Here is a 15733-nt window from a genome sequence, read left to right on the forward strand (position 1 = left end):
GATGTGGGTATTCCCTCAGTTTCCCTTTTCGTTTTCAACCAGTCGCTTTTCTTTAATTCATAACAAAATGGTCTTTTATCTCACCACCTCCCTACCTGTTAGCCGTAGTGGAACCAAAATTACTTTCAGCTTGGACTAAATTTAATCTGGTCATCTAGTTTATTTTATTTTTCCGGCAGTCCGGGTTTAACTTTCATCTGGCCTCAGTTTCACTATAAATTCCATCTCCTTTTCTTAATAACTTTCAAAAGTTTTCGAAGGCTTAAAGTGTTTCCGCCGCTGCTTGCCAGCGTGAATCTTTGGAGGGTAATTTTAAGAAATGATTTGAAGAAATTATACAATAATAAATGAAAACAAAAGCCGCCTTTTCTTTCTGCTGTATGGTATTCCTTCTTTCTTTCAACAATTATCTTAGTTCACAAAATAAAGAATGAAACATGAAAAATAAATATTAAAAAACTAGACAGTATCTTCTGTTTTGGACAACAAACAGATGATGCATTGCTCAAAAATACAATCATGAAGTCATACTTAAGCTCCAGAAAATCCACATAATGCTTGGCAGGTGGAAGCCAAGTGTTAATAGTCTTGAAAGAGAAACATGATGCAATAATCTGATGCAGTAAATCTTCATTCTCATTCCCAACAAGTGTTACATTGGCTAGCAGCAAATTAGGGTCCTTCAAGCCCTATACCATCACAAAGTTCATTAAAGCCTTGAAAAGGTATAATTAGTAATACTCTGCAAAACAAAGGTTGTACAAATACAAATTATACATGGGGAGTACTTCCCTACTTTTCAAAATGAAATAGAAATCAAATCGAATAAATTTAACCTAAATTCGGAAGGTACCAACCAGTGCAGTATCTAGACATTGACGATTAATATTTGAACTCAACGTGGTACAATCTTGAGGAGCTCAATATCAAACAGTAGAGTTTTGTCTATCAGCCCCTGGTTCTTCAAAACAAAGTCCAAGGCTCTTTGACCCTGCCAGTACAATAAGTTTCTCTCATTCTGGAAACTATTAACTTTAACATATGCATCAACAAAAAATACTTGGTTATTACTGAAAATGTTGTTGGTCTTGGACCGCTCCTGTTGAAGTCATTCTCTGGATATCCCAGTTCAGGTGGAACAATTAACCTGCATGGCTGTGAAGCATACGTGAAATTGAGAACATGTGTACTGTGTGAAGTTCTCTTCAAGAAAAAGGGTAAAACGATTCAAATGACAATATTTATGTAGTTAAGAAACCAAATGCAGCACCTTCTAACCCCTCCCAAAGCCATGCCTGAAACAGCTTCTTCAAAAGCTGGTATTACCTGAAAAAGTCCAGGAGCCAGGAAAACCTGTTAAAATGCCTTTATTCTGAGCATGGTATGAGGGACGCTACTGAACTACTAAACATATTGACATGATCAAATATCAATTAATATTGTCTAACATAATCAATATCTGTGGATTTGCATCGCAATTTTAAACAACGTAACGTAACTTAACATATAAGTATGACTCTAGAAAGACTAACTACGAAGTAGTAACACCCCAAATATCAAATATGTGAGTTGAGAAACAAATTTAAGTTCAAAATCCAGGATAAAAGTTGCCAAGAAAAAACATACTAAGGCACCAGGGGTACAAAAAGACAATTACTTCTATTCGAGCAGCAAGGGAAATAAAATTAAATCATTCAATTCAAATAAGAAATCGAGCTCACCTCTCCAGAACCTAGTTTGAATTTGAAAAACTCCTTGTCATTGCCCTGCATATAAAGAAGAGGAAGTGACATAACATTAAGGTGAAGCAAGTCAAGCACCTCCACTTCAGGAAGAGGTGTGGAGCATTTCATACCTCAAAGGATCCGCCCTTTGTCTTGTTTCTGGCTTCAAATATGCGACCATAATAGCCTATGGTATAACCATCCCAATCAATCTGTAACCAATCATAGCAGTTGAGAAATTATTTCCTCAACTATTCACCAACTACACATAATACAACGAACTTGACATTCCAAACATAAGAATACAATAAGAAAAATAATCCCTTACCACAACCGTGTCTCCCTTCTTAGGTTGGGGGCCATCTCCTACTCGCAGGTCCTGCAATTTGTTATAAATAAAAGTAGCATTCACAAGGAGTTTTTAGTGTATAGAAATCAATAGAATAGATGATGACCTTATACTGAAAGCCTGATTGAGTTTGTGTGTAGTCTGGATAGCTCATCTTTGACTTGCCGTAGTCTTTCCCTCGGATTGCTGGCACTGCATGCAGATGCAGATTCAGATACAGAAACAAATGTTTTAATAACATTTTTGCACACTAATAAGAAAAGACAGAGAGAGCAGTTGACGCAAAATGAAAGTTAGCTATGCAGTCGGATTAGTCATATACATATTAATAGGTATGGAATGTAAAAAAAATATGATGACATACTGTCAGCAAATTCAGCTGCCTCAGCTACTCCTCCTCCGTCATTCAACAAAGAAGAAGAAGCCGCTCCTCCGCTGATTATTCCTACGGATAATAATACTAATTCTCTTCTTGTCCTCCGGAGAGTATTGCTGCTTGTTTGAACTACAATGAATCACCAAAATCAGTGATTTCTTGAATCTGAAAATTTCATACATGTGCATATGAAAAGGAAGTAAGAACGGAATTTGAATGAAATTGTGCATCTAACCGGATAAAGTGGATGGGGAGAGCTCATCGGACTGATGATGGGCAGCAATTGCTCTTCTGCGCCATCCCTGGAACATATATTTACCTTCAATTTTATTTTCAAGAAAAGGAAATAAATTAAAGGGGAAACAAGAAGAGCGTACAAAGGCGGCGGTCGAAGTGGAGGGATGCAGCAGGGGAATTCCGATAGGTGTAGTAATTAAAGCCATTCTGTAATTTTAGAACGCGGGAGGGAGGATAACCGCCTCACCTTTCTTATAGCTTTTTCCTGCTGGGTTTTCCACCTCTTAATTTTTAATTATATTACCAGAAAAGGAGAAAAATGCAGTATCTTCCTACAAAAATTATCAAAGATGGTAAATATAAATTTATATGCTGGATGGAGATTATTATTAACCCACACTCGAATTTATGTTAAATTTTTAAACTTTCAACTCTTTTTCATTCTTACTACGGGCTGATCTTTTTTCATCCTCACTCACTCAAATCTTGACCTGCATCGTAAACGCGTTGGCATATTACATCATAGCTTACCAAGCAATTAGGTTGAAGTTAAATTAACCAGAGAATAATGTATATATATATATATATATATATATACATAGATGGGCAGAGCAGGAAAGATTGATGTGCTTTCATCAATACACATCCACCCTAGCAACATCTACAATACACCAACCCTCCAGCGGCGCCCAATTCCTCTTTCGGTATCTCATTGATCAAACATTACATTACTATTTTATGCGGAAGTCCACAAACATGCATACAGACACAATACAATAGTATCTCTCATATTACAATGAAAAAGATGGTACATAATTTGTCTTACATATCACACTCACCTGCTAGCTTTTCTTTTACAGCGGGACTCCGGACCCCTTTTATTTGCTCATCGCAGTACTAATCAAATTATTAAAAAGAACGATACATATGGTTTAAAGGCTAACAAGTTTCAGAGAGTTTGCCTTCTCTTGTAGGGTATCCAGCAAACTGTCAAAGCTCTTCTTGAAAGAATCAACCCCCTCATCTTCAAGCTGATTGCCCACAAAACCCCAATCAATTCCCAGTTTCTCAAGAGCACTGTATATTCCTTCAGCTTCAGATACATTCGCATCAATTGTCCTTCCAACACTTCCATGATCAATAAATGCCTGGAGAGCTTGGTCAGGCATTGTCGATACCTGCATATGGAAAGCATCGCATGTCAAAATCAGAGCTACTAGCTGTGATACATTAGCTTCAAGTTTATCAAATAGCTATGCACTTCAAGCTCAACGGACATAATTCCCGAAAAGACGGCTCACCGTGTCAGGTCCGATAAGAGGAGCAACATATAGAGTATCAGAATAGGCAGGGTTCTTGACGCTCGTTGAAGCCCAAAGCAACCTCTGCTTTTTAGCTCCTTTTTTCGCCAATGCTTCCCATCTAGGACCAGAAAATTTCTTCTGGTACAGCTGGAATGCCAGGGCTGCTTGAGCAACAGCAGCCTAAAACAAACACGATGCACTAATGTTAATGTTGCATGCTACAGGTTACATCAAATTACAAGGAAAAAAATATACAAATTTACTTACCTTCCCTCGAAGATCAAGGGCTTCTGGAGTTCCAATCTTTTCTAGCATTTTGTCAATGAGAGTGTCTACCCTGCTGACAAAGAAGGAAGCAACACTAGTAACTCTGGAGAGATCACTAAGGCCAGAAGCCTCAAGGCCGTCCAAGTAGGCATCAATGACTGCCTCATATCTAGAAAGAGAGAATATAAGCTGTGGCCAAGAATAAATGAGAACCGACCGTCAGTTGTTGCATTACGGAAATTTTAATACAAAAGAAAAAAAAAGCCAGCACATTCAGGTCACTATTTTCTTGTAACAGGAAGAACAACAATGAATAAGCCATGAAAGGAAGCACACGATGAACTTACAGTGACATTGACACTAATGCCATTTGCAATAACTTCCTTGATTGAGGGAATGCATGGGGCTGTGGCAGGAATCTTGATGTACACATTGCAACGATCAACCACCTTATGAAGCCATTTGGCAGCCTCAATAGTCCCTTGGGTATCATCAGCAAGTCTGGGAGAAACTTCAACAGAAACATAACCATCAGCAGCATCTGTTTGATCATAGATTGACTCAAACAGTTTGCATGCATCTTGAATGTCCTTCACCACAAGTTCCCAGTAGGCACTTTCAATGTCTTTTCCAGATTGCACTAGTTCTCTAAATTGATCATTGTAAGCATTGGAGGATGATATTGCTTTCTGGAAAATCTGCAACCAATAAAAAGCTAGCTAGATGAAAAACTGACAAAGAAAAAAAAGAAAACAAACAGCACCAGAAAAGGTTGAATAAACACCAAGTCTAAGTTAAACTGTAACCACCCAAATTCAATCTTTTTGTATCCTCTGTTACTTAGAGGAATTTCTTGAACTTAACTCATTGAGAATCAGATTTTGTACAGACAAGAAAGGGGAAGAAATTACCGCTGGGTTGCTAGTTACACCTCTGACACCACTCTCGATGAGAGGAATGAGATCGGTGACGGGACGGCAAAGGTTATCATACCATGGACTCTGTCCCTCTTTCTCATAGAGATCGTGAAGAGTGGTTCTCTTTGTTGGACTACCATTTCCGGTGGATTGTGAGCATCTGACACTGTAAGTGTAACAAAGATGCCCATTAAAATGTATTGAGCAGGAAGCAGATTATCCAATTGATCCCTTCTCATTGGAATCAAAACGTATCGAATGCAACGCAGTCAAATCATATAATAAAAAAGTCAAAAGTATTTCGTTTGGAATATGCATTGGATTGTATGAGGAAGCTAATAATGAAGAAATAAAGGTCGATGTAAATTTATTATGAAAGACAACATGTGGCATGGGTGTAAAAGAAGCTTGGATACAAAAAAAAAAGCAGAAAAAAATAATCTAAGAAGTTGGATCAGCAGAAAAATATCTAAATAAACAAAGTTGAAGATATATATGTTAAAGTGAACCAAACTCTAATCTAAGGCTGTATAAGAGATCAGGCAAATATATTTTTTTTCTTATTCTTTCTATTATCAAAAAAAAAAGAGATTAGAGAAATACATACATCAAGGATCCCCGGAAAGGGTGGATGTTTCGAAGGGAGAGCTTGGAGAGACGAGCATCTTTAGTTTGGAAAGCGACGAAAGAAAGAGGAGCGGCAGAAGATCTGGAGTTGAAGGCGGCGGAGGTAGCAGCAGGGCCTGGATTTGAGAGCTTGGAAATGGTAGCCATGGTTGGTGATGATCTGGATCAACAAATAAACACCAATACAAAGAGTCTGTTGAGTTGGTGAAAGAAGACCCAAGAGCAGGGGTGGGGTTTTCTCCTCTATTTACGTTACAATCTATGATTTTTAATTAAGTAAAGGGGTCGGAGCCTTGAAGGGTCATCTTGTCTCCTATCAGTTCACTAATTTATGATTGTATTAGGGTTAAGGGAAGTTCTTACCTAGATCCGGTCCATAAAAAATTCATGGACCTATCCAATGAGGTGTTAGACAAATGAGAAGAAAGAGAAAATAATGAGAAGAGAGAAAAAATTGTATTAGATTTTCTAACACCTCATTGGATAGGTGCATGGAAAATTCATGGACCGGAATTAGGTAAGAATTTTCCTAGGGTTAATACAAGCAAAACTGTTTTAATAATCGTATATATGAAGTGAAATTCTTACCTAAATCCGGTTCATGAATTTTCCATACGCCTATCCAATATAGGTCCATGAGTTTTTTATAGACCGGGTCTAGATAAGAACTTCCCCTATATAGATGCAATACAAAAATCAAATAAACGTAGTAGTAATTTATGTAATTTGTTTAATTTAGACAGTCGATTATAAATTACAACAATACAATTTACTTAATTTGTTTATTATAAGAGTTAAATATAAATTCCATCAATATAGCGATGCGTACGTAATTTTTTTATTTAAATGAGTTGAATGTATATCATTGCCAATACAACACAATTCAATTACTAAAATAAATTGAATATGAATAACATAAATATGATACATTTAGTATATTTATTGATAACGTGTTTTATCGGATAGACACAATATGACACAATATAAATATATTTTAGGTCGTATAATAAATGAATCAATTTTCATACCAATCGGGCGCGTCATGTTTTTTTTTTAAAGAAGGCACATCATGTTTTGAATAGTGTCATGAATGTTAAAATATGTTTTAAACTAAATAGCTTATGACTCGGACACATTTAACTTCAATCTCAACTCGTTATTTTTCTGTATCAGGCAAATCGAATTACGTGTCATCGTCTAATTTGACATTCCTAATTGTAATAATTAAACAAAAAACCAAAGCAAGTGGAAAATTTAATATTACTACATCTATTTAATAATGATATAAAAAATTATTATCATTAAAAAAAATTGGTGAGTATGAAATAGAAATAAAATAGGTTTGTTAGAATAAAATATTTAAATTGTTAGGTGAGATGGTTATAGCAGCATATACATTTAGGTGGATGGATTTTTAAGGCCAATAATGGTATTACAGAAATACTTGTGTATGTTTGTTATAACTTGTAAGCTCAATCTCACAATAATGGAAATTTGGCTGTCATCTTCATTTTTGCAAATGTAGCTTTAACCCAATAATTAAGAGTTAAGTTAAGACTTTTGTTTTTAGCTGAAAGACTTATAAATTGGTTTTATATCTATTTGTATGAGTAAGAGAAACCAACAAGATGTGAAAGTGAATCTACGCTGAAATTGACATCACAAATGCTCCCAAAACATGATGTATACAAAGCACTGTTCAAATGTACAAAATATATCATCTCTACAAGAAACAAAATTTCCTTTTTCTTTTTGGTATCGCAAGAGTTTCATTTCGGAAACACATCACCTTCACTCACCAAGGTTTCAGGTCCCCTACTGGCCCAGCTGTCCAATTCAAAACCTTATCACCACCCTTAACATAAATACTCCTGCCATGCGGCAATTTGCGAGCTAACCCGTTCAGGATTTGGTGAAATGCATCGCCAGATTGCGCAGGCTGAGGGAACAGCATTGCTCTTTTCATCGAAGGATTTGCGAGAAGCCTCTGCTTCCTTAGTATTACTTCTGTTGGTATAGATGTTAGAATAGTGTCCAAATTAGGAACATCTTCCTCCGCTACAAACACTCCGATTTCCTCCCATGGTATAGCATCCGCAAAGGGTAACACAATGTCATCGGCTATGATGACAGGAATGCACCCGAACACCACAGCTTCAACTAACCTCGGACTCCACGGAGCCCAACCGAGAGGGCACAAGCAGAATATAGCTCGCTGCATGTCTTCATAATAGGTTGTTGGATGTTCTGTTGAGATGTCAAATAGAGGATTGTTCTTGAAATTCTCCCAAACAGCGGCTCTCGCTCCTCTGTCGTTCAATCAAACAAAACTAATAAGAAATAAATTCTCACAAAAGCTACCCAATTCGAATATATTAACATACCTCGCATAGTAACCACCTTCAGGATCATTATTTACATCATAAAACAAGCCTCGGAAATAGACAAAGATGGATCGCGGAGTTTCTGGAGGTATCTGTCGGGCTTGCATCTTTTGTGGAGGAGCAAATGGAGGAATTGTAATGGAACCTTGTTTCAAGCATACATGATTCCGTTGTCCAAACGTTTGTACTAAAGTAGAACGACGGAGTAATGGGAAAATCCCCCGTTCAATAGCTTTCTCTTCCTACATTCACAAAATAACCTGAGAAAAAACTGTTGCTAAGCTGTGCATTCGGATGACTTATAAGTTAGCTATGCATATTATGTACCTGATAATGGAAGCAGGCCCCAAAGTCATGGGGCACAACAAAGAAATGATCCTGGCCTTCTGTGCGATTCCAATAGGGCCAACTGGTAGAAATAAGTTGGATGGCACTTCTCATCATACGTGGAGATTTGAAGGGCAATGGCAGGCCAGTAGGTGTGAGGTCACAAGTGGTGTAGATTGGGGTATAAAACCAATCAGCTTCATCAGGATTAAGGGTCCTAACAGGGCTGGATAAAAGGAACCTGTGCATATAGATCTCGGCAGCAAACATATGGGTCAAACATCTGGGATCCTTCTGCAGGATTTTCTTGTTGTATTTGCTTGGCAGCTCATACACATACACTTTCAACCGTCCAACCGGATCATCTTCCAACACATCACCAGCACTTCCTGAATTGATGAAATTCATCTCTCAGAATCAGAAAATACAAACTCATATTGCTCACTACCAATTAGGCTAATCCCATAATGATTGTAATAGTTCCATGCAACAATCCTGCCAAGAATATCTATGCCAATTTATTAAAATAAGATTTAGCTACTATAATATATTCAAAGAAGTAGTATTAGGTGCCTGTATTGTTTGGAGAGAAAGCAAATAAAAAAAGTAAAAGAATGTGACCTGAAATCCTCTCTGTGCGTGCTCTTTTATCAGCAAAAGCACTACTAATGAAGCCACATACAAGTAGCAAAGTGAAAATCCAAGCAGACATTGGCATTGGGTTAATTAGGGAATGGCTGCATAAAACCAGAATTCTGAACAGAAAAGAGCAATGACAAGATAAAAGTATTTAACAAGAGAAGGAGAGGTATGGGTGGGATGTCGTAAAAATAGTAGTTGAGGAGTTAGCTTAGAAAATGAAAATGGAGGATTTGCAGTGAAGTATTTGCTTCAAGAAACAGAGAAGAAGACAGTTGCATTGTTTATTTATTCATTACGTGAAATTTGCAAAATATTCCAAAACACAGCTTCAATTTGCAAAAATTGAAGTGTATGGATTAATTGAAAGGTGTGTTTGTTTTGCCAGTCTGATAAAATGTCCATCTCATCATTTTCTTTCTTTCTTGTTCCTTACTAAACTAACCACATTACAAAATTTCGCTCTCTTTCACCTCTTTTTATATGGTACAAAACTACAAAGTACACTTTTTCCACCTTCATAATTTTGTAATGAATAAACCTTATACATTTCAAATGACGCCACCTCATTCGATAGTCTAATTTTAATTCCATTGAAAATGGTTATTCTAAAATGCAAAATATAGGGTGATTGATCCTGACCATCACTATATTTTCAGAGAATTTCATTTCAGTCATTGAAGAATTTTTATTTTCATTTCAATCATTAAACTTCAATTTTTTTTCATCGGGAGGTATTATGCCTCTTTTTGCAAACGTGACTCTCATTTATCATCAGAATTTTCCATATCATTTATTTTTGACAGATCAACAAATCATGTCAGCCTAATATTTAATTCCACCGTGTCCCACTGTTCAAAGTTGAATAACGGGAAAATTTGTTCCCCAATTCTCTTCTTCTGGTAAAAAATAAGAACCCTAATTTTCAAAAACAAAAACCAAGATGATGAAACATTTATAATTCTTCTTTAATCTCCTTAATAACCTTCCTAATTTTTAACTTAGCCCTAATTTACAACAAAAACTAATACAGTCGACCTTTTAATAGTTAATATTCTATAAATTAATAATTCTAATAATTAATAGAAAATTGAGAGAACCAACTTCGTTCCACGTCGGATAATTAATAAAATTTTAAATATATTCTACATGAATATTAATTATTAGAGAGATTTTTTAAAAGAAATATATAAAAATTGATGATTTATTTGAGGCAATACTAACCTTAATTCATAAAGTGGAAGTTAAAATACCATCAAATTATGACTTTCTTATTCTTTTGAGAAATTTTAAAAGAAGTTATTAGATAAACAAATTAAAGTAAGTAAAGTATCTCTAGTATAAAAAATATTAATAATTATTTTATTTTATGAATACAGCTTCTTAATAATTATTTTTTGATTTGATATCAAATGATACTTTTTAAATTGAATATAAAATTATTTCTTTTAAATTGAGTGATTGTAAAGTATATTTAGTTAGTTTTTTTATAATATAATATTAATATTAGGTCTATTAATATAGATGCTTTAAAATGTCTTTTATAATTTTTTTATACAAATTCAATAAATTAATAATTCTAATAATTAATAAATTTTTGATCCACCATGTCTATTAATTATCAGAGAATTGACTGTAACAGGTTTATAAACCCTAAAATTAGCAATAACTTACAATATTTGGGGCCTCTTATTCCACTAACACGATGGAGCCAGCGAAAACCATGGCTTCAATTAGGATTTCAATGTCGCAAATCTTCCTTTTCTTCAATGGTAGACGATGACCTCGCGCCATTTGGTGACAGCAAATCGTCACATTCACTTCACTGCTACTGCTCGCTAGTTTGAAGTGAAGAAGGAACTATATTAGGGTTAACAAGATGAGGAAAGGAAGAAGATTAAATGTCAAAAAAAAAAATAACCCATTATTTTGTGGAAGAAGGGTTAATAGTCAGTGAGTGGACACGGTGAAAAAAATTCAATAAAATATTAGGCTGACATGGTTTGCTGATCTGTCAAAAATAAATGACATGAAAAGTTCTGATGATAAAAGAGAGCCACGTTTGCAAAAAGAGGCCAGAATACCTCCTGGTGAAAAAAGATTAAAGTTTAATGATCGAAATGAAAAGAATAATTTTTCAGTGACTGAAATGAATTTTTTTAAAAATATAGTGATGGTCAGAATCAATTATCCGCAAAATATACTAGTTATTTCAAAAATATCAAACATATTACATGACTGCAATCATCTCTTTCTCTTCAAAAAGACATATAAACATTAAATTGTTATTTGCATTAATTTTATAAATTGAAGGGTCGATTATATTGATTTAAAATTTAAAGATAAGTTATCTTTTATAAGGATTTAAGGACATATAAGTACATGGTAATTGTTTTTTTATCTTAAAGTGTATATACCCTGACCAAAAGTGTAAAATAATTGTCAAAATAAAATTAATTGTCAAAATAAAATTAATTAGTTTATTAATCATTAATAAGATGGTAAATCGTTTTGGTTGATCATTTTAGATGTCATAGTAGGTTTGATATTAATAGTAGATAAATCATGTACTATTTACAAGTGTTTATCCCACACAACGGATATGTCACGTCATTTTTACAACAAGCCAATAAACATTTTCGATAGAGAATATTTATTTATTTTTTATTTTTTTTATCATTAAACATTGCACATGGCTAACGCCTCATTGGTTTGTTTCACGAATGACGTGGCGCAACCGTTACGTTATATAATTATTCTGTATCTACTACTATTTGATTTCTTGATTTCTCTTATATTTTTCATTCAATTCTCGTAAAATGAATAAAGTTCAAAAAAAATCAATACATATTACTAAGGTTTAATATCATAAAAAAATCTCGATCTTTCAGTCCCTTTTCAATTTTCCCTAACGTTTTAAAATCGTCAATTGTACCCAAATGTACATCTTTAGATTTCAATTGTATCCAATTTTATAAAAAAATCACAAAAATATTTGTATTTAAATAACACTCTACTCAAATACAATTGCTTTATTTTTACATTTATGACAATACAAAGAGAAAGTTTATATTTTCTACCTGACCACTAAATAAGACACATGGCATACCAAAAAAGTCAAAAAATATGCCAAAATAGGTTAAAAACGCGTCATTAGTTTATTTTATCTAGTACTCTACACAATTATCTTATCATAATAGTTTATTTTAGTTAGTACTTTGATTTTAATAATTATTTTAACACAGTAGTTTATTTTAGTTCGTATTCTAACTTTAATAATTATCTTAATAATCTTTAATTGTAAGATAATAGATTTTAGGGGTTACTGAATTTTGACCATGTTGCAATTTGGTGACCCAACTTTAACTCATTATAAAATGGTTACCGTACAATAAAAAGCCTTCCGACGGTTGCTAAATGAATTTTGGCTAATTTTTTCCAATGTGGCAGCCGGAGTCCGAGCCACCCCTGCCTCTTTCACAGTATCATTTCGCAAGTCATTTAAAAATCACCAAAAGTCAGCCTTTCTATTGGGCAGAATTCATTTGTAAAATGTCGGAAGTTAGCTTTTTATCGTACAGTAACTATTTTGTAATGAATGAAAGTCGAGTCATCAATTTGCATCTCGGACTAAATTCAGTAACCTCGAGAATTTATTACCCCTAAAAAATAATTATATTTTATAAAATAAAAAAAGACAATAACATAAATATGTTTGTTCGTTCTACTATCCGCACTATAATATATAGTGCAGATATATTATAAATTTTAGTTTCGTGCAACCGACTCTAGAATTTATAAAGTCCGCGTAAAATAGTCCCTATCCCTATCCCTATCCCATTTATATTTTCATTAAATAAAGGGCCAAGTTACAACAACTTTCTAATTTTAAGAGTTGGACTTTACGAAGTTAGAATTTAGGGTCCCTTTTGGGACATCCGATCAAATTGAAACAATACAGAAAAGATTAGCATGGCCCAGCATAAAGATGCACATATAGATGGAAAAATACAAAATGATTGAAATCTAATTCAAATGGTTAAAATGGAAAAATACAAAATGATTGAAATCTAATTCAAATGGTTAAAACTCTTTAATGCATTTTTGAAATATTAATTTTAAATCTCAATAAGGCTGGTTGTGTAAGGCTATTTAAAATATTAAAAATCTTACTACTATTCACTCGCTCATTAGATTCTAACTCGATCAAAAAAAAAATTAGAATCTAGGAGTGCAAAAATTATTTGATGAAAGGATGTATTTGAAGATTTTGACAAACATATCCTCAGGAAAAATGGATGATTAATGATACGGAAAAAATAGTGGTATGTATTACATGATCCACCAAACCAACATTTATTGAGAGGAGAGAAGAAGATGCCACATATATGAATTTGATCAAACGTCTTTATCTCTATATTTATGATTTCTTTCCTTTCTTTATAAACAATGGTGTGTCCATTAGCCATCCACGTATACATATTTAATCTTGATTTAATCATGTTGACATTGGCACATAGCCAGGCGTAGTGTATGAGACAATTGCATGGGGGAAGCTTGACTAACGGAAAGAGTCGTGAGTCGCCCTCTTACTTCTAACTAACACAAACAGCTCATACATAACTAAGTACTACCAATTCTCTATAAAAACAAAAAAAAAAGGAAACAAGTTGAAAAAACAAAAGAGAGATCCTTCCTGGGATTTATAGAAACAAATGGAAACGGCACATGGCGAACAAATCGACGAGGTAGAGCAGCGAAAAGTCCGTATTATGAGAGCCCATGTCCAAAGAGAAGATCCCTCTGCAAAGGTTTTTTCCTTTTCTCTTCACTATGCGTCTTATGCCAAATCATGAACTCAATTCCTCTTCAATTCCTGATTCTTAATTTGTAAACCAAGCAGTTTAGATTGCCTATCGGATTTTACTTTCTTGAGAGATCACGTCTCCTATTTTGATACTTTGTGTGGCCTGAAACATGAAACTAGAAAATGTTTGTATTTGATTACCCTTTCATTGGAAATTTCAGGAAGTAGATGATTTGATGATCCGGCGATTTTTGCGAGCTCGTGAGCATGACATTGAGAAAGCTTCAACCATGTTCCTCAAGTACCTGAGCTGGAAGCGATCATTAATCCCTAATGGCTCTATATCTCCATCAGAGATTGCAAACGACATTGCCCAAAACAAGTTGTTTATGCAAGGTCTTGATAAGACCAACCATCCCATTGTGGTTGTTTTTGGTGCCAGGCATAAGCCTTGCAAAGGACACTTGGAGGAGTTCAAGAGTAACTATTGTGACATCTTTCTAAAATTATGTTTCCCCATTGAAGGCCAAAATATGAAACCATCCTGATCTGTTGTTTTTCTCCTTGCAGGATTTGTAGCCTTCTCTCTTGAAAGAATATGCGCCAGGTAACACATCCTCTGTATCTTTATGTATATATCTAAGAAAATGTCCTGTTTAACACATTCTATAATGCAATTAGACCTCAAAATTCCTTCTCAATCCTCTCATAAACTTGATGGATCGTAATCGATTCTTATACAGTCAAATATTCTTTTGAGTTGACTGATAAATCAAGCTTATGTAGCCTCTTGCTCCTGTTGTAGAATGCCGACTGGACAAGAAAAATTTGTGGCCATCGCTGATCTTGAAGGTTGGGGATATACGCACAGTGATATTCGTGGATATCTAGCAGCATTATCCATTCTGCAGGTTTTACTGCTTAAGACTTTTTAGAATTTTGTTCTTCTGAATATTCATCTTAACAATTATGCTAGTAATTCCATTCTGAGCGATAACGGAATGTGGATGTTTTGGTGGCAGGACTGTTATCCGGAGAGATTAGCTAAATTGTTCATAGTCCATTGCCCTTACATATTTATGACTGCATGGAAGGTTATCTACCCCTTCATTGATAGCAAAACCAAAAAGAAGGTATGATATGATATTCACCCCTTCATTGATAGCTAAAAGTATCTTCCGCGATGAAAATGGAATAACGAAACATAGAATTTGATAAGTTCCGTGCAACATCTACCTTAATTCTTAAATGGTATGGTGGAGATAGTTTGAGAACATCAATTTAGAGTTAAGACTGCCCTGAGCTAGCATCTTGGCATAGCAGTTTAACAAGAATGTGTTTGGTTGCAGATAGTATTTGTGGAGAACAAAAAATTGATGTCCACACTGCTTGTGGACATTGACGAGAGCCAACTCCCAGACGTATTTGGAGGCAAACTACCATTAGTCCCGATACAGGACAGCTAACTAGTTGGACTTGCATTTTGGAAAGAGGAAATTACATGTCCAACCATAAGCCAGCTTCAGAAGTCAGACGTTAGAGCAAAGATATCTTGTACCTGCATTTTCTTCTTCCTTTAGCCTTGTCAAGGGTTTGTAGTCTTTCAACCCAGACCAGGACCAAAGGCGCCTGTAGTAGTGATGACTTTAATGTATTTTCTGGCTTAATCTTCTACTACCCATATTAAACCACATGGGGAAATGAGAATTGTTCTTTTGACGTTAATCTTTATTATTATGCTGTGATTCGTGGAAACATCTGTATGCAGTTTGCCA

At 34.7% G+C, this 15733-nt stretch overlaps 4 protein-coding genes and 1 non-coding gene across 9 annotated transcripts; 2 read left to right on the forward strand and 3 right to left on the reverse strand.

Annotated features, from left to right (window-relative positions):
• Positions 1 to 348: 348 nt before the first annotated feature.
• LOC126673748 (peptidyl-prolyl cis-trans isomerase FKBP19, chloroplastic) lies at positions 349 to 2997 on the reverse strand. 3 transcript variants are annotated; one of them, XM_050368001.2, is made up of 11 exons: positions 2827 to 2987; positions 2685 to 2751; positions 2438 to 2578; positions 2180 to 2265; positions 2053 to 2103; positions 1856 to 1936; positions 1722 to 1766; positions 1271 to 1326; positions 1072 to 1147; positions 858 to 991; positions 349 to 742 (listed from the first exon to the last, which is right to left on the reverse strand). In XM_050368001.2, exons 1-10 carry the CDS (start codon positions 2890 to 2892, stop codon positions 896 to 898), a joined length of 765 nt encoding a protein of 254 aa, XP_050223958.1. In that variant the 5' UTR covers positions 2893 to 2987; the 3' UTR covers positions 349 to 742; positions 858 to 895. The 3 variants fall into 3 exon arrangements, with proteins under 3 accessions (XP_050223958.1, XP_050223957.1, XP_050223959.1); XM_050368000.2 differs by having other exon boundaries at positions 349 to 689; positions 2827 to 2985; XM_050368002.2 differs by lacking the exons at positions 349 to 742; positions 858 to 991 and having other exon boundaries at positions 1066 to 1155; positions 2827 to 2997.
• Positions 2998 to 3398: 401 nt separating this feature from the next.
• Positions 3399 to 6101, reverse strand: LOC126673747 (uncharacterized). Its single transcript, XM_050367999.2, has 6 exons — positions 5782 to 6101; positions 5169 to 5340; positions 4605 to 4955; positions 4258 to 4446; positions 3988 to 4170; positions 3399 to 3864 (listed from the first exon to the last, which is right to left on the reverse strand). Exons 1-6 carry the CDS (start codon positions 5946 to 5948, stop codon positions 3619 to 3621), a joined length of 1308 nt encoding a protein of 435 aa, XP_050223956.1. The 5' UTR covers positions 5949 to 6101; the 3' UTR covers positions 3399 to 3618.
• Positions 6102 to 7432: 1331 nt separating this feature from the next.
• LOC126675435 (probable beta-1,4-xylosyltransferase IRX10) lies at positions 7433 to 11125 on the reverse strand. Of its 3 annotated transcripts, XM_050370075.2 has the most exons (5): positions 10826 to 11125; positions 9134 to 9267; positions 8513 to 8901; positions 8186 to 8427; positions 7433 to 8110 (listed from the first exon to the last, which is right to left on the reverse strand). In XM_050370075.2, the coding sequence occupies exons 2-5, from the start codon at positions 9228 to 9230 to the stop codon at positions 7597 to 7599; spliced, it is 1242 nt and encodes a 413-aa protein (XP_050226032.1). In that variant the 5' UTR covers positions 9231 to 9267; positions 10826 to 11125; the 3' UTR covers positions 7433 to 7596. The 3 variants fall into 3 exon arrangements, with proteins under 3 accessions (XP_050226032.1, XP_050226033.1, XP_055961232.1); XM_050370076.2 differs by lacking the exon at positions 9134 to 9267 and having other exon boundaries at positions 10826 to 11122; XM_056105257.1 differs by lacking the exon at positions 10826 to 11125 and having other exon boundaries at positions 9134 to 9743.
• A 1948-nt stretch (positions 11126 to 13073) lies between these two features.
• Positions 13074 to 13172, forward strand: LOC126675956 (U6 spliceosomal RNA). Its single transcript, XR_007640137.1, has one exon. It is a non-coding gene; the product is annotated as a U6 spliceosomal RNA (small nuclear RNA).
• Positions 13173 to 13650: 478 nt separating this feature from the next.
• On the forward strand, positions 13651 to 15683 carry LOC126673314 (uncharacterized). The gene is made up of 6 exons (XM_050367406.2): positions 13651 to 13962; positions 14180 to 14438; positions 14529 to 14565; positions 14764 to 14869; positions 14981 to 15091; positions 15308 to 15683. The coding sequence occupies exons 1-6, from the start codon at positions 13867 to 13869 to the stop codon at positions 15422 to 15424; spliced, it is 726 nt and encodes a 241-aa protein (XP_050223363.1). The 5' UTR covers positions 13651 to 13866; the 3' UTR covers positions 15425 to 15683.
• Positions 15684 to 15733: the final 50 nt, after the last annotated feature.

This window comes from Mercurialis annua, linkage group LG3, assembly GCF_937616625.2.
Source record: "Mercurialis annua linkage group LG3, ddMerAnnu1.2, whole genome shotgun sequence".
Classification (NCBI taxonomy): domain Eukaryota; kingdom Viridiplantae; phylum Streptophyta; class Magnoliopsida; order Malpighiales; family Euphorbiaceae; genus Mercurialis; species Mercurialis annua.